This window comes from Montipora capricornis, chromosome 5 (assembly GCF_036669925.1).
Source record: "Montipora capricornis isolate CH-2021 chromosome 5, ASM3666992v2, whole genome shotgun sequence".
NCBI classification, from domain to species: Eukaryota; Metazoa; Cnidaria; class Anthozoa; order Scleractinia; family Acroporidae; genus Montipora; species Montipora capricornis.
The window spans coordinates 1,254,894-1,279,320 of record NC_090887.1 but is presented as its reverse complement, the minus strand read 5'-3'; the positions used below and the strand labels follow the sequence as shown (position 1 = coordinate 1,279,320).

The window sequence follows — 24,427 nt, the reverse complement described above, 5'->3', positions numbered from 1 at the left end:
GTAAAAATTCCCGGAGGGGGGACTCCCATACGGAACAAACAGGGATGCTCGTCGGAAATTTTAAATTTAACCCCTAAAGGAGACCATCTGCGCGTGGCTCAAGCTTTTTGTGACCCCTAAATTTTGACCTTAGCGGCTTAAAATATTGGCGCTTTGCCCGGAACACCCTAAGCGAGACCAAAATCCAAAATTTACACCCCTAAGCGAGACGACGAGCATCCCCGTCTGTTTCATATGGGATCCCCCCCCCCCCGGGGGGGAAATTTCAGTTCGTGGCGTTTTGATTCAGGTAAGATTTTTTTCTCGCAGACCACGGATACCATACTGTACAGACATTGAAACAATAATTAAATTGTACAGATGGATCGAAAATAAGAAAATTCCTGCAATGAACCAACACTTGGAAAATTACATCCCCAGCCCTCCCTATTCCTTCAAATTTTTACCCAGGCAATCACAAATGTTTCGTCACGCGTTCCTCCCACACGAACGATAGGTGCACAAAGTCAGCATCGTTCCTTTACTTCCAGTCGCTGATTCCTGATTTTTTCACGATGGCAATAGGAGTTGGTCGTCTGGCAATAGGAGTTTGTCGTTTACCTTTAGTACACCGAGTTAGCAGATTCTACAGCTTAAAACGCACTGTTTCGACGACTCAGAGGTAATCATACGAAGTTAATTCGAAAGGAGCAGAAAATATTGCAATGAAATTCGGCAGGTCTAAAACACAGGTCACATTCCACAGGTCACTCGTTGCAGGTCATTGTTTTACCTTTTGGAAAGTAACCAAAACCCTCAATTTGGCTAATAGCCCCTAGGCCTAAGGTTGGTTTTTAGGCCTAGGGTTTTAATAGCCAAATTGAGGTTTTGGGTTACAACAATGACCTGCAACGAGTGACCTGTGTTTTAGACCCGCCGAATGAAATTCGGTAAACGTTAACTAACTTAAATTCAAGTTAAGGTTAAAGTTCTCGCAGGTAATTATTTCTTGTTCAGATGTCTGATGAACCGTTGCAATTCGTTTCTCTCCTCGCCAATTGTAAATATAATATTGAAATCTGTCTGACTCGAATATGAAGAGCACAGTTGTCTAAATTCCAATCCCACTACGTCCAGACAATGATCATGTATGCTTTCGTTCATATCAATCGGCAAATCAAGACGCCAATAAAGTCGTTATCCTTAACAAAAAGGAAAATATCAGACGGTTTTTAACAAGCATGGACGCCTGCTGGTTTCGAATTTTGCGTGACCAATTGGAAAGGTTGGAATGGACTACGGAATCGTTGTTAGCGATCATGGAATTTTTCTCCAGGAAAAATTAAGCAGCGTTTTAATGGGGACATAGTTTTTCAGTGAGTGATTAACCCATTGACTCCCGGAGGTTCCCCATTGACGAGTAAAATCGTCTGGCGTTAGGGTAAAATACTAAATCTCTCCGGTTTAGGCCGGTTTGGGTGTCATAGGGATTTATTAAAAAAGCACTATTTTATTTATGCACTCCATTCCTCGTGATAACTGAGTTTTTTTTTTCAGCGCTCTTTTCTCTACAGACTCCAAGGTAAGTACACTTGCTAGGAACCAGAGTTGGTCGCCTGACAGGTGGTTATTTTCCTTTTTATTCTTTACGACAGTGAGGGAAGCGCTTGTTAAAAAGCGTTTGCTTCTCCTTCATTATTAGAGCGTTTATCTGACGCATTTTAGTACACATAGTTGTGTAACTCAGTATATAAACAAGGCTTTGAAATTTAAGAAAGAAGGGAGGCCTCATCAACCCTCATCAAGTCTCATCAACGCCACGAAACAATAATTGTCGCGGTCACACTTGAGAGAAAGACAGTGTAACAGTAGTGTTGACACTACTGTTGTGTCAACTCTCTGGTGTTTTGAATCCCTAGGGGAATACGGAACAAAAGAACTTGATTTAACACTAGCGTTAACTCCCTAAATGCGACCGCAACCAACATCATTCTTAAAAGAAGAAAAATAATTGTACGGCACGGTATTTGCGTAACTCAGCATAACAACGCGTGAAATCACCTTTCCGACCCTTGTTCCTTATTTGAGGTTTTGACGACAAGGTAAGCGTACATCTACATCTACGTGTTCCAGCACTCGGCAAAGACCGTTTTTCAGTTTTGTTCATTTCTTTGCTGTCGTCTGCAAAACGGCAACGTGAAATAGCCAAATTTGAAGTTTTATGAAGGACGTCATGTTCTCCCCTAAATTAAGAGCCGTTCCGTCCAGTGTTATTTTTTAGGAACTGCCACGCCCTTGTCATATTAAAAAGGTGGAAATGGCCACGAAGTGATTACAACTACGCGAATTTATATTTTGAGATGACGTTCTCGTTGCCGTTGCTTAAGTGCTCTAGTCGCTATTTACTGCGATTCAATCCTGCAGTTGTAGGAGCAAAGCTTGTGAACTTCCCCTTAAATTTATCAGCTTCTTTGATAAAACCAAAGTTTTGTGTTTTACTAGTTCCCCACTGACGCAGCAGCACCGCAGTTTATTTAGAAACTAAACCCTTCATTCGTTTTCTAGAAATGCACTTGTGAAATATCTTTTGCTTCAATTTCTTTGGTACAGAAAGGTTCTGTTCTCGATCATTTGAATGAGGGCAAAGTGCTAGTCGGCGATGGAGGGATGACATATTGCTTAGAGAAGCGGGGATACGTCAAAGCAGGCCCCTGGACCCCTGAGTGTACTGTGGAAAGTCCAGAGGCAGGTAAGAAAAATCAGTATTATCATTTATTGTTTTTTTAGTGTGAGTTTATAGTGGAGATTAACCTGCGATCAGAAGTACTTTTCTTCTTTTCTTAAAGTATGCCTGATCATGATTGTAGGTTAAATGAAGATCTGAAGTTGGAAATGTCGGAGGATGTATCGTCAGTTGACAATTTTTCCTCTCAGATAATAAATGCTGCACGATTAAACCATTTTGCAGCTGTATTCAACAGTTTGCTAAAAAGAGATTCCACGAGAAAACGCAACGGATTTCAAAGATACTTTTTGCCAATTCCTTTCCCTTAGCTTTTGATAAAATTCTAATATATAGATTGAGCTAAGCCGAAAAGCGGGGCTCCCGTGTTATTTATTGTTACAACAAGGTAACCTAGCTTCAGCCTGCGATCCAACCAAAAACAAGTACCTGGTCAGCGGTCAACTAAAAAAAATGACCTCGATGAACTTTAAACTTGAGCCTGCGAAATGGTCACGTGGCACTGATCAGCGGATACCTTGTTTTGTCAGGTGTCAATTAACCATAACATGGATGTCCAATATCAAAAATGTTTCCTCCAACAACGCGCGGGTTGCTCCACAGAGTTTCGCATTGGCATACATGGCCTATGCTCACCTCATTTCATTGCATTTCCCTTTTCCTTTTTTGTACATTTATGTTTTCACGTTTGTGCATTTATTCCATGGAGGGGTAGACGTATGCACGGTCGTACGGTCCCAAAACCCAAATTTCCTCGCACAGATGGGTTGTCATATTTTCTTAGCAATGGTGGCGCGCGAAACTCCCCTACTACGAACGGGTATTTGAAGATCTTTGTGACTTCGTTGTCCCGGCCAAATTATTGACAACAAGATGACTGGCAGATCTGTATATGTGCCTTCGGTTTGCCATTGTAAATAGGGACTTCAAGACCTACGATGGCGTCGTCGACTAAAACGCCACAAAACAGCAATATGTGATTGGTTAAAAGTGGAAAATAATCGTGGTGCACGTGCGGCAAACGTGCGGCACGCATTTTAGCTCCTATTTTTGCGATACTCTGCATAACAAGTCAACGTTGTGAAAATCACCAAATTTTAGGTATTAAGGACAACGGGAGCATACAGATGCCAATCTTACTCTGAAATCGCTCGTACCAATTTAGTTTTAGGACACTTCGTCCACATCGTACAACGTAAACGAGATTGAGTAATCGCAAAAGACTCTTGAATGTGCAAAGTTCAACTTTGTGGTGACGTTTTCGTATGACGTTTTCTTCAATGTCGCCGTCGTAGATCTTTAAGTCCCCAATCTCATGAATATCACATCTCACTCATGAGTGGAATTAAATTTTTTATATTCTAAAATCTTTTTATTCACTCATTTCGGGAAATAACTTGAACTCGCTATTGACCAGCTCACAACGGGCTTGATAGCTCAAGCCCCTTCCGCACAAATGAGCATCTGATGCTCGATATATTTTCACGGAAATCGATCCTTCATTTGTTACCCGTAACAAGTAACAACCGAGTGGAGGATTCGGTCGAGGCGTTACACGAAAGAAAACATGGCGGAGCCGCCACGCAGCTCTCGAAACGACTCTCGGGATTGGTTCAGAAAATAATGGAGACAAAGAACGATGCAAAAGAAACAATGGGCCCTAACACTAAACACGGTAGAGCTGCGTCCTAAAGGGATCAAATGAAGTTAAAGGTTGTAAAGAGCTGCGCCCTGACTGACAGGCGGCGAAGCGGTCGACGAAGCGTCGTAGGGATTTCATTTCTGTGGAAAGTTTACGTGAAGAGGTCAACGAAGAATAAGTAGCAAGGACATTGCTGAGACTATTTTGATGGAGTTGGGGCGTTTAAACCTCAAACGGGTTGGCAATGTCTCACCAGATGTTGTTGTTTTTGCGTTAATGGTGAAGTTTGGCTTATCCTTTGTTAGTGAAATGGCATATGCTGAACAGGAAAATATATGTGGCATGGTATACTAATGCGTTTTCAAAAGTATCCGGCTTCGGTGTCATCGAAAACGCATCGATAGATCCCCCGTCCCGTTTTCGCAGCGTTTTCAACTGCCCACACTAAAACGCTGAATGTGTTAGGTTAAACATTGTTGAAAGTTTTTCTTTAGAAACATTCAGGACTGAGATTTCCAAGTATTTTATAGAGTGTTTTCACTCACGTGATTAGGAACCTTGTTTTTCCACCGAAACGAAAGAAAACGGGTACATCAACATGGCCGCCGTGACTTCAATTGAAAACACTCTATGAAGTAATTTACGTGTTGATGTTATTTTCATATTTATTTAGTTTTCACTTAATTTACTATTATTTTTATATCATGCTTGTGTATATAATTTTTATTGTTACAATTCTAATCATCTTTGTAATATTTTCAACGCTGGTGCGATGTCTAACGAACTTTTCCGATGTCTAACGACATTTCCAACGTAATTAAATGTGTAGGTGGAGATGTCGAACAATATGCGCATGCTCGAAAGAGACACGATTGCGATATTTTCGTCATTTCCCTCCAGTGCGAGGTTGAAAACTGTTAACAACTTCGCTTTGGCTCGCTTTTATATTCCAAAATCTTCTCAAACTTCGGTATGGTGTTCCTGCTCCAGCACTATAATGGGAAGACCTTGAAAGAGCCAGTGCCTTTACAACATATTTTCTTCTTCTACGAAAAACCAAGATAACGTTGATTAGAGCAAGGTTGTTCCAAACAAGCTACCAAATTTGCTAGTAGCATCGGGTAAAGCATGTTCTCATCCGCCATGTTTTGATTTCAAAAGAATGCAAAGCGTGGGTACAACTCACGTGGTGCGGATGACGTCAGCGTTTTTCATTTCAATACGTTTTCGTCTGTCCACACTAACGCTGATATGCTTGCGTTTTCAAATCGATGCGTTTTCGATAAAAACGCTCAGCGATTTATTGTGGGCGTAAGGCGTAAAAGTATCGGAATTTATGCGTTTTCAACCGAAAAGCCATTAGAGTGGACATGGTCTCAGTTGGTGGAGAAAGTGCTTTACAGTGCAACGCAATCTCTCGCCTTCCACCAATATGGCCCGAATTCGTTTCCCAGACTTGGCGTCGCATGTGGGATGAGTTTGTTGGTTCTCTACTCTGCTCCCAGAGATTTTTCTCTCCGCGTACTCCGGTTTTCATCTCCTCTCGAAAACCAATGTTTGATTTGCTTTGAGGGAAGTTAATTTCCTTTCTATATACTTCTATATATGGAGTGTCCCCCTTTAGTGCCTCAGCGCTGGAGGACTTGAAACCTAAATAAAATTCATTATGCACCTCATCATGTATCAAAAATTCATCTCAAGTATTTCATTGCAGTTCGTCAAGCCCATCGGGATTTTCTCCGGGCTGGAGCTGATGTTATTCAAGCTTTTTCCTTTTCCATGGATGATAAAGCGTCGGAAGACAAGGTATCAATCTAAGAATAATTAAATTCTACCCACGAAACGTTCGATTCGTGTCTTGTCACACTTTAAAAGTTCATTTACAAGATATGCCCAGGATTGACCCAAATTAAGGAGGCTTGAAATGGTTTCAACACTTTGAAGACACTCTATTTAGATCGAATGACACTACAACACTGTATCACTTAACAGCAGCGTTAAGGTACCACCACTATATGACACAGCAATTATTTTTCAAACAATATGTGATCTTTATTGTAATGTAATAAGTTACCTTGGCAACGGAAAAGCCCAGCAAAGACACCCTATAATTTGGATTTATTTGCTGATATCTCAAAAACAAACTCGGTGACCCCCCTTTTTTATTGCTGAAAAGTTATTAGAAGGCCACGATGAAACTTTCAGCAAAGTTTAAAAAAATTCTGTCTAATGGTTCAGAGCCACCTTAAAAAAATCACAGAATTAAGGTGGCTATGAATCCGCTAGACCGAATTGTTTTAAACTTGTCAGAAAGTTTCATCTTGCCCTTGTGATTACTTTTCAGAAATAAAAAATGGGAGTCACCGAGTTCGTTTTTGAGATATAAGCAACTAAAGACAAAATAAAGGGTGTTTTTACAGGGCATGCCCGTTGCCAAGGCGACATATTTCGTCACAATAATGACTGTACCATGTTCAGCAATAACTCGTGTTTCATTTGGTATCACAATATTGCTAATACATGATACAAGTTGTTGTGCTGATCCTTCTAATAAGCACGTCACTTGGAAGCGTTGAAACTGGTTTGATTTCAATAAGTGTCGCCAAATGTCCGCTTGCTCTTCTCCCCAGCTTGCTCTTCTCCCCCAGCTTGGTCTTCTTCCCAGCCTCAGAATACAGACAATAATATTATTAACGTTACACAGTGTCCACAAAGTGCTGCTCATCAAGTAAGAGGAGAAACAGCTGCATTTACTCTAAACTAAAAATTACGCTAATCTTTACCGTTGCGTTATTGTTGGAAATAGATAACAAAGGCAAGACTTAAAGGGACACTTCGTGTTGGATGTCAAAATTGGCTGTGAATCTGATTAGTTGCAATCCTGGACATTTAACAATTATTCGCCGAAGGCGAAATGAATATCGGTGAATAAAAACCGAGACGAAGTCCTGGTTTGTATTCACCGATATTCACCGCACCTGAGGTGAATAATTGTTTTAGTATACAATTATATAGGTGATCATTTGAAAATATGCATTTTCTTTAAAACAATTAATTTCTTCGTCTGTCACCTCGATCAAACGGCTTGCGGTGATAAAACATCTCCTTAGACAGTCTTTATACATAACAAGGAACCTACAAATGTCCCTCAAAGGTTTTTGACTTGATTTGCTTGTGGCCGGGTACCTTTGTTCAATCTTCAGAGTTGTAAAAGAACCCACACTATTCAAAAAAGAGCAGGGCATGAATTTTCCCGTATTGTGGGGCGTCCCCTTTGTTGTGCCATGCCGAGGTTGGAGGGTAAACGCTCGGACATAATCTAAAATTCGAGGCAAAACAAAGATATGATGATGCTGATGATGATGATAATGACTACTGGCTTCATCCACAGAATAAAAAATTAAAGATTCACATTGTACAGAATCATAAACAGCTTTAAGAGTGTTTCCTTGCTTTATTTCATTCAACAGAATGAAGAAATCAACCAAGCTGCATGTGACCTGGCAAAGGGTGTCGCTCAAGAGGGAGGGGTGTATTGCGCAGGCTCGATATGCCAGACAGCATCCCTCTACACTGAAGGAGCTGGAAAGCAACGAATCCAGAAACGATTCGAAGAACAAATTCAGATATTTTTAAGAAACGATATGGATTTGCTAATCGCCGAGGTGAGATACGATTTGTTGCAAGCAGTTGAATTGGTATACTCTTGCTTAATTCTTGCGGCAGCTAGGAGCTCATATCTAACAGATGCCGATTTCGCAACTGGGTTTGAAGGCTAACTCAAGAATAGTGCATGCCATTTCTGGACTGCCATATCGAGTGCTAAAAAAGGGTAGGCGGGCAATGAAAATATTTCGCATGTGTCGTGGTGAATCTATTTCTTCACAATTTCTCGTTGTGTTACTCCACACTCAGGCTGCTCCAATTCTCTGTAAGCACGAATTCTGCACTCTTTACTCGAAAACTATCTATTCGAAGATGAAAATCACAACTCAATATATATATATATATGGTGTTCTTCTCTTCACGTGACCTCTTCCCGCAATTTATAAATTAAGCTAATATATGCTTAGAATTCGATTTTCTAAACAAGCACGTTCCTTCTAATCAAACCGCTTATTTGTTTGCAAAGTACGGCAGAGAAATGAGGTGCATCTGCAGCGCGATTGCATTTCCCATGAAGCATTTTTTTTTGTAACGCCAATAGCCTATAATGAGGACCAAAAATAACATAACTGAAAATAACTTCGAATCATGATCCTTCTTTGCCGTTAGTGGCCAAGGTCATAACCAGTCCACGCTCTCCATTATGCCTGTGGATTTTAGCAGATCACAGAGGTTCGCACATTTAAGTTGTATATATGCTGGAACAAAAATTTTACGAACCAGACCAAAACTAGAATGGTGCCGACATTTATTCGTTTCGCGACTGGAAAGGCAACATGAAGGTGCATGTACGTAATTAAGTATAACAAGGTAAAATGGTTCCGAAAACGTTTGCTAAGAAACACTTAAATTTTATCTGTTCCGCAATGGGGTCATGGGCGCCTTAGCAAATGGAAAGTTCACTGTTCCTGCCCTCACTGTTCTACCAAGTCGGTCCCTTGACATTTTTTGTGGGTGCGGGGACGGTTTTCCCCTCTCCTCAAAAACCAACCTTTGATTTGCGTTGATTTATTGATTTCATTTTACAGTGTCCCCAATTAGCGCTCCGGCGCTAGAATGACTACACACGTAAATAAAGTTCCTTTCCTTTCCTTTCCTTTTTCATTTTCTCTTTACTTTTTGCGTTCGTATGGGTAGAGAGACCTCTGCCATTGACCTTTTTGCAGATACGGCGGCCATTTTGATTTCTATTGTTTTGAAAGACATTATGGGATGCTCAGGTGGCAAGTTAAGACGGAATCCACCAGAAGGTCGAGTAACAAGTGGACAAAAACCTAGTACCAAGGTTATAAACATCGTTTTGCAAACTTCTGTACGACTGTTTTAAATAAAGAACTAAGCTGAGACCAAGCGTGAATTGAGGATGTCTTTGTATTCTTGCTGGGACGCCGGCTGCCATGTTTTCATCTTGGATAAGAGTGTAATCACGCACAGTCTTAATTCTTAACTAAATAGAAGCCATTTCTAAACCACGCCAAGAGCCCATAATCAGGGGCCTTCAACTCCAATGGCCGAATTTATACTGGAGACAAATAACTCATCTAAGAGGAATTATCCGTCTAAAACGGGTATTTTGTCTATAATTCATCTAGATATACATCCGGTGTTATGACGAATTATAGACCAAAATTTGTCTGTCAGCACGTATGTATCTGTGTCAAAAACGATTGAGAATATATCTTGTATCCTGCTTTCTTTACTCTCCTAGTTCTTTGAGTACGTTGAAGAAGCTGAGTGGGTAGTCGAAGTTCTGAAGTCCACAGGACTACCAAGCGCTATCACGGTGTGCATTGGTCCAGTCGGGGATAGTAACAATGTCCCTGTGGGAGAGTGCGCAGTAAGGCTTGCAAGAAAAGGTGAGTTCTGTCTCAAACGAATTCCCTTAAGTTTATTTATATACTGTACAGTCCTCTTTAATCTAAGCCAACAAGCCAAGTGAAATTTCTAGAACTTCCCATATTAGAGACCTTTAGATCGGAGAACAAGGGCTACTGCGAGTAATGCGAGTACGAGTTTTCCGTTCTGAGCATGCGCACTTCGAAAAATGTCGGCCTCCAAGCTTTATGCGCATGCTCAGTACGCAGAACATAGAAAGGACGACGACGGCGGCTATAAAAACGCCATGTACTTAAAAATATAATTTCCGATTATTCGTTATTGTAAGTCATTCGGAAATGGAAATTGTCTATAGACCGAATGCATAAATGGCGGCCAAAAAAACATTCTTTTATTTATGTGCTAATTAGACTCACTAGCCTCGCTCTCAAGCAATATTTCTTTTGTATTTTGTACATGCCTACGAGCCTAGTGAGTCTAATTAGCACATAAACAAAAGAATATTTTTTTGGCCGCCATTTATGCATTCGGTCTATGAACTTTCCAATTCTCTACTTTCTCAAATCCCATAATACACCTCTTTTACCAACCCAAATCTTGCATAATCATTGTTTGCAATTTCTCCTTGGACATAAAGATGTCCCAGGAGAAATCGAAAACAATGCCTATGCAAATTTTTGTGGGATGAGAGAGGTGTATTATGGCATTTGGGAAAAAAGAGAATAATAACATTAAAACGAACGGTACGTATTTTTGGAAAGAAAATTTATCATCGGGTGCTCACGTCCTCCATATAACCTCAAATTTGATTCGTTGTCAGAGCGAGAACGGCAAGGAAATGTACCCAAATGTAAAACGCACGCGCGGAGCGTGCAGAGCTACTAGGGAGTTTAAGCACGCGACGTTTTTGAGCCACGGACGGCAACCGGAAATGAACAGTTCGCATGCCAGGACAGTACTGTCTCTCAGATTTTTAACCTTATCATCTCTAGTGGAAAAAAAGAGCTTCAACATAGCTGTTTAACAAAATCGAAGGGATGTTGAAATCGTTTGCCCTTAACAACTCGTTTCACGAGACCAAATTTTCGCCTTTCACTCCTCACCGACGCAACTCTGTATGCAGTTTCTTCAGAAACGGACCCTTTCGTTCGTATGTTGGAGGGTGACTAGCGAGATTTATTTATGAGGGGAAAAATAAAAAAATATAGAAAAGGAAAATAAGAAATGAGAATCTGTGGATAATCCCGAAGAGTTAGCCGTTCTCAGGCTGATTATCATAGTGCTAAGTCTGTGAAAGCGTTCTTTCGTAGATTCATTGGCCGAGTTGATTCAATTACGGCGTTTAAGGAGACGAGAGGGTAAGCGAAAAAAAAAGCAAACAAGCAAACAACAACACTGGGTTCAATGAACAGTCTTCCGCTGTTGTTGTGGTGTTGTTTAAATTGCCAATACCATTCCAAACGTTCTAAAGAGGAATTATTGACCCTTACTAAGTTTAATCTTGGGGCATTCGCGACGCCCTTCTTAAGTAAAACCCTAGGCTTGATTTCCTGCCGTTTCGAGGAGTGCGGTTAACAACCTCCTACCAACGAACGACCGGATCCGCGTCGTTTGTCCTTGACGTAGCATCCGTCGCAATTGTATTTTGTACTTGGCAGGCAGGCGACTTTCTTATTGGTGGAAAATACAATTGGCTGGACCAGTGATCCAGCCGTGGTGTTCGCGGAGGAACGTAGGAGCACAAAACGACTGGTCAATTGAGCCTACTAAAACCCTTGTGGCAGCTTTATTTTTCTTTTTCCAGGTGCTGATATCATTGGAGTAAACTGCAAATTTGATCCCTCTATCTCTCTTCAAACTGTTGTTATGATGAGGGAAGCACTTGACAAAGAAGGACTCCGCTGCCATTTGATGATACAACCCGTCGGTTATCACACCCCAGATGCCGGAAGGACAGGGTTTTCCAGCTTGCCTGAACTTCCTTTTGGTAAGAGAGCTCTGAGGCCCCATCCAACATAAAGAGAATTGTGGCCACTGGTAACAACTACTATCCTAACGATTATGCGGCAAGAAATGTTTCGCGTTAAAATGCGGTATTTATTCTCTCTCCCTTCCGTCTTTCACTGTTGAATGCGCAAGCGTCTATTTTGTTGGGTGCCGTGGTCTTATCATGGCTAAAACGTGAACTTAAGGGGGAGGGGGAAAGAGAAGCGGAACGCGATGGTGATGGTGAAGAGAGGCACTTGCGCGCGGGGGGTGGGGGGAGTGTCCCAGTGTAATTTCTTTAGGATTGTAGGTTGGTTAAATGAATTGGTTGAGCATCGGACTACCGTGCGGGAAGTCGCGGGTCCGCGGGATCGCGTGCTGGATCCTTCATTTCAATTGGTTGTCTTCGCCGAATTCAACTTGTTTGGCGCGGCCAGAGTAAAGCAGATCATAATAGTCACAAAATAACGGGTACTGAAATCATGTTAGTTATGTGCTTAAACGTTTTGTATAGCTTAACTGACAGCGTCTTTGAGCCGGGTTGGCTGTTGGCTGCTGAACACAAATTTTAATTGGGGCAAGGCGACAAGATGGAAGAAGAATTGCTCAATGTAACAGCTTTCCTAGCATAATAGCTTCGCTATTTTGTATATATAAGGAGCGATCCCATATGGTATAGCTGTCTCTTCGGCTACCTGTGTGTAGTCCCTGATATGGAGATTAAGTACCCGGATGTTTTTTTTTTTAATCTAACAAGAAGCGTAGTGCGTAATTATTGCTGTTTTTGTAAAATAAGCCAACTTTTATTCCTTCATCTGCATCATGAGTGCTTAAGAGATCCAACACCTACCTTTTATAACTTCACAGCCTTAGAGCCCCGAACTCTAACCCGATGGGACGTACACAAGTACGCCAGACAGGCCTATGATTTGGGAATCAGGTATATCGGCGGATGCTGTGGATTTGAACCTTATCATATAAGGGCAATCGCAGAAGAGGTAAGAAAGCCGACTTCCTTCTTTAAGACACCGATCACACTCAGTGGGTGTCTAGGTGATATCCTGAATGGAAACGTTCGATTAGTCCTAAAAGAACCCCGAAAAAAACACCTTAAAATCACTAAGCATCCTTGCAGCAGCTTTCAAATCTATTCAATCTTTAATTTAATTACATACGGATTCTTCAAGAATCAGCTTGCAGATTTTTCAATAATCTGTAGGTTTAGCACTCTCATGGCCCAAGCTTTTTCTCGACTGCTTTCAGGGCAGTGCTGTCTTCGTCAAGAAGGACTTAAGATCTTTCAGATCGAAGCCCTGTCGTATCTTCACTTACTCCTTGATAAACCGTGTGCATTTTTCCAAACCAAACTGTAAATTCCCACTTTTTTTTTTTGTCGTAAACTTAGTTATAAGGCAATTTTGTCACCATAAGGAGGTGATGTATCGACGCGTACGGTTAACTCGAAATGTCGGGGCTTTAGTTTTCCTTTAGTTGGCGATTCCCTCCTTTCCAGGCCCCTGTTTTCTTCGCGGGTAATCCCGTCCCCGTGACGTCATCAAGATCGATCGACCCGTGATCTCGAAAGCACTTAAAACACCTTTTCTGCAAGAGCCCCGTTCAACAAGTTACGAGTCGTTCTAATTTTGAGCTCTAACTTTACCAGCTTTCACCAGAACGAGGGTTTCTTCCGGAAGCAAGTAAAAAACACAGTTTGTGGGGAGAAGCACTGAAAAACTATCCAAAAGAATGGATTAGAAAAAGGTAATATTTGGTATTAACATCTCCGGCACCTCAACGCTTTTACTCCCGTGATCTAAAAGTTCATTCTCCGAACTATTACCATAGGTCTTACCATAGAGCACTGGTCATTAGAATTTAGTATTACATCAAGGTAATGGCTCTTGCCTGATAATAATCTCCATTCTCCATACTTGTCCGTCTGACAGTGTATTGGAACTGTGAGGTGAATTTACATACTGATCAATCGTGGGAATCAAAGGGTTAACTAGTGTATTTTCACGGCAATCCGAAAAGCCAACGTACACACAACATATTACGTAGCTGATTGTGAGCAGTGAAAAGTCGGCTTTCGTGAATTTAGATCGGCGGTATAATGCTTGTGGAATTCTGGGAAAATGGAATACTTGAAATGATGAATTTTTTTGTTGTGAGGCTACACGAAAACAATTCGAGTTTTACTGACTGAAATCGAACCTATCACCTTCCGATTACTAGTTCGGGGGAAGCTTAGATCTAAACTTGACACATATGAGAACGTCCTGTCGACCTTCTCGTAGGTTCTTTTCCAACGCTTAGTTCGAAAACGTCGTTTTATTGTTAAACTGAAGGCTCATTCTTGTCAGCTTTCTAGTTCAGTTCATAAAATTGATTTAAGACTGTGTTCCTGTTCCATTTGCCAATAGATGTCCGAAGTCATTTTACTTTGAAGTGATGAAAACATGTGTCAAACGGTTGTTAAATTGTTTTTTATTCCGTTCTCAGGGCCAACCGAGCGTACTGGGAGAACCTGGAACCCGCTTCCGGTCGTCCTTATTCCTCCGCGATCAGCAAGTTTGAAGGCCCAGCGTGAGGGCTTTGGTTATTGCTCTTCATAAAAGTCCGTTAGAAATCCAGTGTTACCTTAAAGAGTCCCTTCCATAATGTGAATCGTTATTAACTTCTTACTAACCGAGCGCGAGAGCCGTACTGGGGAATATTGGCCAATATTCCCCAGTACGGTCCCGAGCAAGTGAGGTTAGTAAGTTGTTTATTACATGGCTTTTTAATTACCTTTTGCTTTGTTATTTCAAGCCCGTAATCGGCCCGTGGACATAACGGGAGAATAATGCCCTACAATTCAGTCACAACTAGCCAATCAGAACGCGCGTTATACCAGCTACAGACACAAGCCATATAATATGTTAATTTACTGTAGTGCTGATAACACAAAGACGAGACAGGGGCTGATGTATTTCTAAAGGGAAAAGGCAGGATCCAATGACTGGGGGGGGGGGGATGGGGAGGGGTAAAGACTTCATTGATTGTATTTCTGGAGTTGAGAATGGTCACTCCTGCAGGCCAAATAAAATATAGATTTAGCCAAGCCTAAAAGCGGAGCTCCCGGGTTATTTCTTCTTACAACAAGACGCTTGGAGGTGTTTACGCGGAATGGGTCGATGTGAGCATGAAAAGTTTTTGTAGCGATAATCGGTCTGTTTACACTAGTATACAAGCTTGCGTCAGGAAGGCTTCTGCTTGCATTAAAGTTGCCACTAGGGACACCTGGGATTTGAACAGTGGAGTGGCAACGACACAAGGGATTTTCTGACATGAAGTAAATTGTTGGTGTGGCATCCTTCAGTCTATAAGACTATGGAGTAGCACCCTGTGATTTGGATGAGGAGCATCGTCTTGAATGGCTAAAGAGACCAATTCTGGAAGAGCAGCTTCTGCTGCAAAACTGACAAACAAGGACCGAGGGCTGCTGTGAGGTAGTACAAGCTTGCTCTCTGGCTGCTCGTTTTGCTCTGCCTCCATCATTTGCAGTAGGAACTGCCTTCTCCCCACTTTCCAGACCTTGTAAAACAATTTGTTTCCACATAGTTCTGTTGTCCGCAAAAGCTTCCCATGACTTCGTGTTGATGTTGCAGGCCTTCATATCACGCTTGCAGAGATCCTTAAAGCGAAGGTGAGGTCGACCTCTTCTTCTTGACCCTGTTGCAAGCTCGCCGTAAAGCAGGTCTTTTGGAATGCGGCCATCAGCCATCCTGTGGGTATGACCCAGCCAGCGTAGACGGCGTTGACGTAGAAGTGTATACATTGATGGAATCCCTGCTCTGGAGAGGACCTCGTTGTTTGGCACTACGAGGACATCTTAGGTGAAAAGCTTGGAGCTTCCGTTCTTGAGTGGAATATGTTGTCCAAGATTCACTGCCATACAATAAGTGCTGATGACACAGGCTTCGTAGACATTGACTTTAGTGGGTGTTTTCAGGTGTTTGTTTTCCCAAACTCTCTTGGCGAGTTTGGACAGAGTTGTGAAAGCCAAGCCGATGCGCTTACTGACTTCCACATCCAGAGATAAGGTGTCAGTCATTGTAGAGCCTAGATACTGGAACTGATGGACAACTTCTAAGTTTTCCCCATTAATTCTCAGAAGAGGCTGGGCTGGAGTAGCCTGTCCCATAACCTGGGTCTTCTTCAGGCTGATTGTAAGGCCAAACTGATCACAGGAGTTGGAGAACCTGTCAAGTAGCCTTTGAAGTCCGTCTTCTGAGTGGGAGACCAGAGCTGCATCGTCAGCATACAATAGGTCTCTGATGTTGACTGTCCTCGTCTTTGACTTGGCACGTAATCTCGAGGTGTTAAAGAGATGACCGTCAGATCTGGAGTGGAGGTAGACGCCATCAGTTGACGACTTGAAGGCATGTTTCAAGAGCAGAGAGAAGAAAATACCGAAGAGGATGGGAGCTAACACGCAACCCTGCTTTACACCACTCTTCACTTCAAAGTCGCTGGAGATATCACCATCAAACTGTACAGTGCCTCTCATACCGACATGAAAGGATTGTACTATGCTGAGGAGGAAACGGTTAAAGGGTGATCCCTGTGAGGATATGTAATTTGACTGCAGGAAAGGACCATTCCCAGTCTTCGGTTTTGTAAATTTTAGTTTAGCCAAGTCTTACGAGAGCAACAGACAATCGCCGATTTTAGACCATTTTCGAAAGCTCACAAAATTCATCGTCAGACACTGTAAATGAAAAAGATTTTGTTATACAGGCACAGTTTTGGAGAATAACATCATTTTTTTCATAACACTTACTTTCATAATTACTTTCATAATTACTTATGTTGAGATCACAAAATTTGAACCAAGGAACACCGATTCCCGTTGGTCCACCTAAGTTAAGCCCTGTTGGACGGGGTTAGTACTTGGATGGGAGATCGGCCGGTACTGATATCCCATAACGCTGATATTGCATAAATACATATTGTGCAATACCTTTTATAACTAAACAATAGACCATTTTACAGTTGTAGCTAAGCTGCCTGGCCTAAGAATGGAAGCGAGGCTGCCGGTGACCCTGTTTTGATACAAACCTTTGTGCTTTTCTAATGTTAATGTAGACTAATTTGAATCACAACAACACAATTTACATGATAAAAGCAGTGAGGTCTGTATCAATTCAAGGTCACCGGCAGCCTCGCAGCCATTCATAGGCCAGGTCACTGAGCAAACAACTGTAAAATGGCCTATCATGAGAAAGCGACAGAAAAAGATTATCCCCAAAACATACAACTACTTTCAAATACCTCGTCGATAACAAAGCGGGACTCAAACGCGCCTCACTAATCCTTTATTATTGCAAGTTTATATCAGTACAGATATTACAAACAATAAAGATAACACTAACACAGCAATGATCGATCAAAAAGTGTCCTAGGTAATGAACGGTGATATCTTCAATAGAGTGCCACCCTTAAATTTACCTGAGTGAATTATCGTACTTTGTGAAAGTTGCTTCAAATTTCGTCTTTAGACAAACTGTTTGCTAACCAGTTGAACTGTTCGTTCGATAACTTACAACTGCAACTAGCCGCTGAACTCGTTGGTTCAATTGGTGAACTCGTTGGTTCCATTTGTGAACTCATTGCTTCGACCGTGTGACTGGCAAACTCGTTGTTTCGATCGATGGTAAGAGGCAGGTTCCCACGATGTTCGAAGCACACTCTATGCAAGTATGCACGGTTCAATACAAGCAAAAAACAAGGCTAATAAATCCAAGAATTCAATCTCCGGTCATCTCCGTTCACCATTTGACAAGTGAAAGAAGTGGCTCGATAAGAGAACTTCTTTCCCCAGATTTCAAGAACATTCCGATAGTGTTGACTGTGTTGTTTCCGATGAAATAATGTTTGCGATCAAACTTTCTTGAAACTTCTTCGAAAAAATTGTTTTCCATTCCTTTTCCACTTTTCAATTTCTTTCCCTGGCTCCTTCATCTTTAATAGTTGTGACGTGGTCTGACACTTAGCTATTCATTAGGGAGCTTAAGCAAGCGCATTTTTGAGATGCGGACGGCAACCGGAAGAGAACATTTCGCGTGCCAGGACGGTGGTGTCCGATCGCGCCCATTGCTACTGCGCATTTTTTCGCGCATGTCACGCACACGTTGTGCATCGCAGACCACGAGGGTAAACACGATGCTAAAGGCGCAAACATTTTCCACAAGAATGGAAAGTGAAATCGTGTGGCATCAAGGGATAGCGGTTGACCCAGGTCTTCTCGGAAATGTCACGCAAAGACGTGACAATGCGAATGGACAATCGCTTTGAGAACTTCGCAGCGATTTTACTCTCTTGAATGCTCGGTGACCCCCATTTTTCTTTCCGTAGATCTCTTCTCTTCCTGATTTTGTTAAGATCGTGTTAAAATATCGCAAGCTTCTAAAAATGCATCTTATCTCGAAAACGAGCACGGTGATCCCCTATGTTTTTTTGCCTTTTTGGCAAAAGTAGATCATTAACTTTTCTGCGTGGCAAGTTTTAAAAGTCCGTAATAAAACAAGGTTTACGTCACAATTATTCAAGGATATCGTCTTTTGTCACGCAATCGAGAGAAAACCCTCTGAAGTCACGAGACACATGAGTAATAGAGTATTGAATACTCGTTTTAAAAGCCTCCTGTAGGTATTCTCTCCTTTTCATTTTTCGAGGTTTTAATACGTTTTTGGCAAGCTTGAGGCGAATGGATGGAATTAAGCAGGTGAGTTTTTTTTTATTTTGAACAGCACATGCTTTCTCAGGCAAGAGAGTCGTGATGTCGGTGAATAGTTTACAGCCGCCGAGCCGAGCCGTGTAAAGGCTTACTGTACTTTGCGAAACGAAATAGAAGGAAACGAAATGGGAAATCTGTAGTTTGCGAAATGGGAAATCTGTAATTTGCGAAATGGGAAATCTGTAGTTTGCGAAATGGAAAATTTGTAGATCTGTATTCCTTGGGCTCGTTGCGTGACGAGCCCAAGGAGGACTATCTGCCTTATTGCAAAATATTTATATCCGGTTCCCCCGCAAAATACACGAGAAAAAATGTAGGAATCAAGATCGCTGCGGTGCATCGGACACTGTCGACAACGATCAAACTTTTGAGAAGGCGGCCTCTTAATCGAACGGTGTAGGTAAAAATAAACTTGACAGACAACCCAAGTATCAAGTTTTCATAATTATGCATCAAGATTTACAAATATAAATCAAGATTGAAAAATGCAAATTAAGATTAGCAATTAGAAATAAAGATTTACAAACACAAATCAAGAGTTATAAATACACAACAAGATTTATAAATACAAGATAAGATATTTACGAATACCAAATCAAGATCGAGTCGTACCATGGGCGTATGGAAAATCTGGAATCTGGAATCCGGAGTCCGGAACCGAAACCGGAATGAGAACAAGAAAGGTCGATGATACCCAGTTGTTTTCTTTGAACTAAAAACGTTGTATGTGATATTACACACTTTAAACTGTAACACAGATTTTTACGGATTTGGAGTATTCGCACTTTGTTGTGACAAAGTTTGTACCACGGGCGTCACTCTTCCGACTTTTCCAGATGCCCCATGTACGAATCGATCTTGATGTCTATTCGTAAATCTTGACGTGTGTTTATAACTCTTGATTTATAATATTTATAAATATGATTTGTATTTGTCAATCTTGACTTATATTTGTAAGTCTTGATTTATATTTGTAAATCTTGATGTTTAATTATAAAAACTTGATTCATATATTTTGATCTTGATATCGATATCGATATTTAAAACTTGATATATGTTTATTACATGACTACAATAGCTCCTTGAGTAGGCAAGATGAACCAATCCCGCGCTCTAGCATGCAGAGCAGGGTTTTTTTGGCAGGAGGGCGCTTGTGCAAGGTCTAAAGTTCGTAAAAGCACACAGCCGTTAGAGGATTGAGACGAGAGGCGGGGGAAGGGGCGGAGAGGTGAGAAAAAACGCTCCTTAATTAGTTGCGCTTGATCGCATTTCCGGAAATTCACAAAGAGCCAATAACAAACCGAAATCGTTTTTTACCGGAAATTACATATTTACTTTCGACAGAGATTTGCGAGTGCAAAGATATGTCGAAAATACGTCCAAGTGATGGTGATTCATGGAAAGCAACGGTGCCGCTTTGCTTGGCTTTGTCGGTTGTTGACCTGTTGAAGAGACTCGTTATTAAAATTTGACAAACATAAAGAACCTTTCGCATTTACAAAAATCGTTAGAGTTCGGCCAACATCTGGTTCTCAGAATAATTAAACAAAGTAACGAAAAAAAAAACCAAATCTTTGACCGGTCAGGTCTCAACAGTGATTCATCAACAATACGCGCAGGAAGATTTTGGCGAAAGGAGTGTTGCTGTTTTTCATCCGATTGAGGAAATGTTTGACTTTTCCCGAATTTGCTAGGCACAAGCAAAGATCAGGTGACATTTGCCGCTCTCTATGTCTTCTAAACTGGCGTGCGAAAGCGATATTAGCAGTTAAACCCATTGAAGCATCTTCGAATATCCAGGAATATCTGATCTTGCACAATACTTTTAAGCGGGCAAACAACTATCACACGTGCGGGTTTGTTCGACATGATTTTCTCACTCTGACAAACAACTGGAAGATGTGTCTTTCCAAAGCCGGTTGGAAGAACTGCCTATGCCTTTTGATTGACAGGAGGTGATCACCGCACCAATCAGAACCCCGGTCCAAAATTTGAACGGGTTTTCCAAAGGAACATTTAGTGCGTGCAGGCGTATTTCTCTCCCCTTCCCCTTCCCCCACTACCATTTCGTACTGTCCTCCTCTCACTGAGCGCAATTTTTTTGACTGGCCTCAGGCCTCTGTTAGATGTCGGCCAATTGTTCTCACCGAAAAAAAAATACGCCTGCTTCGCAGGCTAACTGCTCTGTGATTGGCTACCTGAGCAGGCAAGATGGAGCTATATTGCTCGCTTTGTCCTGCAAGATCAAAGATCATTTTTTGGTGTTTTATCTCTTGTAATAAATCCTTTATTGACCAAGCTTGTTCGGTCAAGATGGCTGGAAATTGGTCGTTCTTTTTTTGCGTGTTTATCCAGCCATCTTGACCTCACGCTTGGTCAATAACCCATATCTAAAAATCTTGATAATTTGGCCCTTTTGGACAAGCATAATTTTTATTCATATTCATCCAAAGTTTCCATCATGTTCACGATTTATATGTTGATTCAAGATTTACACATAAAAGAGTTCACATTTCCTTGAGTTTTTCCTTTACAAGTCAAACCAGTTTCAACACTTGAAAGAAACGTTCTTATTTGAATGATTGACACTATAACACTTAATAACTTAACAGCAATGTTATGGTACCATATCAAACACCAATTATTGCTCAAAAATATTGTCTTTTTTTGACGTAAAAAGTTACCGTGGCAACAGGAACGCCCTGCAACAACACTCCATATTTTGGCTTTAGCTGCTCTATCTCAAAAACAAACTCGGTTATGCCCATTTTTTATTTCTGAAATGTACACCGACAGCAAGTTGTCACGTCGCTGGAAAATTGCTTCCAAAGTGAAAAAAAAATTGTCCAGGGTGACTGGGCGGTAAACTTTCGTTGATCCTTTGCGCGCTGCACTCATGAATCGTCGAGATTTTTTTCGCTATTAAGCCAACAATCAGATCTTTTGTTACCCTGTAAGTATATCTCCGCGGGGGATCCAATGATGCCTCCTCGGGCCGCAGGTGGGGCAAAAACGAGAGCTTTTGCGTGTGCATTCATAATTTAGCCGTACGTGACGCCCCGACAATGATCGGATGCCGTAGATGGTCATCGTTATTATTATGTCTGATAGGGGACTGAAATAGTTTTACATGTAGGACACAAGTGATTTTCCCGTATATTTTAGGCCGGTTTCTTGAAACGCCTTAATGAAGGGGAAATCATTGTAGGAGACGGTGGAATGTCATACTGTTTGGAAAAGAGGGGATATGTGAAAGCTGGACCGTGGACACCTGAATGTACTGTCGAGAACCCTGAAGCAGGTTAGGCAAGGAAAGTAGGGAAACTAAAGGACTTAAAATTGATAGGGCTGCAACGATACATTTTCTCACGGTACGATGTACGATAAACAACTCGATACGAGTGCCACGATACGATACATATCTCGATACATCATTACATAAATAATTATGTACAATGGGAAGACATTTTCCGACGAACAGCGTGTTTTGTCCATGGTTGCGCAAGACTTTGTCACCTGACAATGAACGCAATGTATGCATCTTGAAAAATACGAGTCAGATCGGAAGCTATACGAAGCAAGGATGGAACTTTCTTGCCCCCGTGTAATAACTTGCTACAAAAGGGTTACTTTTGCGTAAGGAGTCATTAAAGACAGTGATTTCTGAATGTTGAATAATAATAATATCGCGATATGTTGCTTAAATATCGATATTCGTATCGTTGCAAAAAATATCGCGATTCACCGGTGCACCGGTTTATCGTTGCAGCCCTAAAAACTGGCAGTCCAATACAAGAAGTCAGGGCATTGTTAAGTGTTAATAATGATCATGATAAAGCACTCTAGCCTTGCAGGTAGCTTACATAAACAGGTGCGTAAAGCAACGCTTTCTATTCTCGGATCAAGATTATAACCCAATGGTGAATAAACGCACCTATGTTGTGGACACTACGGATGGTTAAAGATAACTTCTTGGTATGATTCTGCGGGACCCCGTAGTCTCAACACATAGAGCGGATGATATTTGCATTGACGATAAAAAATTATCATTTTGATGTGTTACTGATGACAAAGCTGACGCTGAAAACAATGAAGACCTTGACGACAATAATGATGACGATGACGTTGATGCCAATGAAAATGATCGTGATGATGATAATAACTATTGACATCAACAAAACTGGTCCATAGTACTGTCGTTCACAAATGAACCACATTTGAAACTTCTTTTTTCCAGCTAAGCCCAATACTGCATAAACCATGTTTTACATGTTTTCAGGGATTTCATTAAGATTTTGAACAGTTGGGAAAAATAGGCCACTTCGGGAAATACCATAATACTCTTTGTTTGTCTCCCTAAATTTTGCATAAGCATTGTTTTTGTTTTCTATTGGGACCATTGTAAGTCCCAATAGAAACTGGAAACAATGCTTATGCCAAAATTTGGGGAGACAGACAAAGATTATTATGGTATTTTCCGAAGTGGCCTGTTGGAAAAGTTGGTAGGGATGTTAAAAGCAACCGGGTAAGTTTGTGTTCACAGACGGTCAATTTGCCTGTTGCCCAGCCCCTAATGAAACCCCTTTATTTTTCTTTTCCATGAAGTGCGTCAGCTTCATCGTGAATTCCTGCGAGCAGGAGCTGATGTTATTCAAGCCTACACATTTTCGTACGATGATGACTTAGATGGTGATCACGCTAAGTATGGGGTGAGTACAGCCTATTATTATATGAGTATAGATATTTACGTGCATTTCCGTGATGAAATAAAAACGACAAACGATGTTTTCACCACAGGTAACCAAGGCTCATTGTGTGTGCCACATAGGTAAATATAGAGAACATATGAGGCGAAGTTTAGGTCTAGAAATTTGCTAGAAAATGGAAATAAAAATCGATGAAACTTACCATGTGGTGAGCTGTTGTTGTCTTTAATACGTACACGAAGTTTCGGGAAAAATGGTCCCCGTTTACCTTCCTTCATAGTATAGTAGGCTGATTTAGCAACAGAACGGGAACGTCAGTGGCGACGGCGCGCGCAGAAAAAACACCAATGAGAATTCAGAAAAGAGTAGACTCCACTCTTTTCTTCTCTATTCTAAATTCTCATTGGTAGTTTTGCTGCGCGCGACGTCGCCACTGACGTTCCTGTTCTGTTGCTAAATCAGCCTAGTGACAAGGTAGGAAACGGAAGCCAGCGTCGGGACTCCGAAATAGCCTATTCCCAGACTTGTTGTCACATGTAGTTGGGTTTGTTGGTTCTCTACTCTGATCCAAGTGATTTTTCTCCCTAGTACTTCAGTTTTTCCCTCTCCTAAAAGACTAGCCTACAATTCGATATCAATTTATTGATTTGATTTGCCTTCTGCAATGTGTTCCCAATTAGTGCACCCGCGCTAAATAAACTTGACACAAAGTAAATTTCATCATCATTGAAATCCAATTAAAGTACATGCTTTGAAAATCTAACTCCCTTTCAGACCACTAAAATAAATCAAGCCGCATGTGACCTTGCTAAGGGTGTGGCCAAAGAGGGAGGAGCTCTTTTTGCGGGGTGTATCTGTCAGACTGCTTCTCTGTATTCATCTGGAGCTGGAAAAGAGGTTGTGTCGAAGAAGTTCAGGGAGGAGGTTGAAATTTTTCTCCAAAATGATGCGGATTTGCTCATTGCAGAGGTAATGTGCCATTATCAGACATTACATGTTGTATTGTATTGTAAACTTGTTTTAGCCTTCCGAAACTGAATTAGGACAAGGCCTTAATTATGATCAGCAACAAACATTACAAGAGATAC

At 41.3% G+C, this 24,427-nt stretch overlaps 2 protein-coding genes across 3 annotated transcripts in view; both read left to right on the top strand.

Moving 5' to 3' along the window:
* Positions 1-443: 443 nt before the first annotated feature.
* On the top strand, positions 444-17,276 carry LOC138049022 (S-methylmethionine--homocysteine S-methyltransferase BHMT2-like). The gene is made up of 10 exons (XM_068895134.1): positions 444-661; positions 1,537-1,561; positions 2,590-2,728; positions 6,079-6,170; positions 7,835-8,029; positions 9,739-9,886; positions 11,671-11,853; positions 12,720-12,850; positions 13,516-13,613; positions 14,355-17,276. The coding sequence occupies exons 1-10, from the start codon at positions 555-557 to the stop codon at positions 14,440-14,442; spliced, it is 1,206 nt and encodes a 401-aa protein (XP_068751235.1). The 5' UTR covers positions 444-554; the 3' UTR covers positions 14,443-17,276.
* A 380-nt stretch (positions 17,277-17,656) lies between these two features.
* The window catches only part of LOC138049023 (betaine--homocysteine S-methyltransferase 1-like), a 16,318-nt gene continuing 9,547 nt past the window's right edge, over positions 17,657-24,427 (top strand). Inside the window, exons 1-4 of one of the 2 annotated variants that reach the window (XM_068895136.1) lie at positions 17,657-18,621; positions 21,842-21,934; positions 23,239-23,342; positions 24,114-24,308. In XM_068895136.1, coding sequence (XP_068751237.1) covers positions 21,853-21,934; positions 23,239-23,342; positions 24,114-24,308 — 381 coding nt within the window. In that variant the 5' untranslated portion in view covers positions 17,657-18,621; positions 21,842-21,852. Of the gene's footprint in view, positions 18,622-21,798; positions 21,935-23,238; positions 23,343-24,113; positions 24,309-24,427 lie in introns of both variants that reach the window. The other variant, XM_068895135.1, reaches the window with a different exon arrangement.

Coding starts and splice junctions, on each gene's coding strand:
- LOC138049022 (XM_068895134.1), top strand. CDS start 555: ATGGCAATAGGAGTTGGTCGTCTGGCAATAGGAGTTTGTCGTTTACCT. Junction 11,854..12,719: donor CTTGCCTGAACTTCCTTTTG/GTAAGAGAGCTC, acceptor ATAACTTCACAG/CCTTAGAGCCCCGAACTCTA. Junction 12,851..13,515: donor TAAGGGCAATCGCAGAAGAG/GTAAGAAAGCCG, acceptor TAACTTTACCAG/CTTTCACCAGAACGAGGGTT.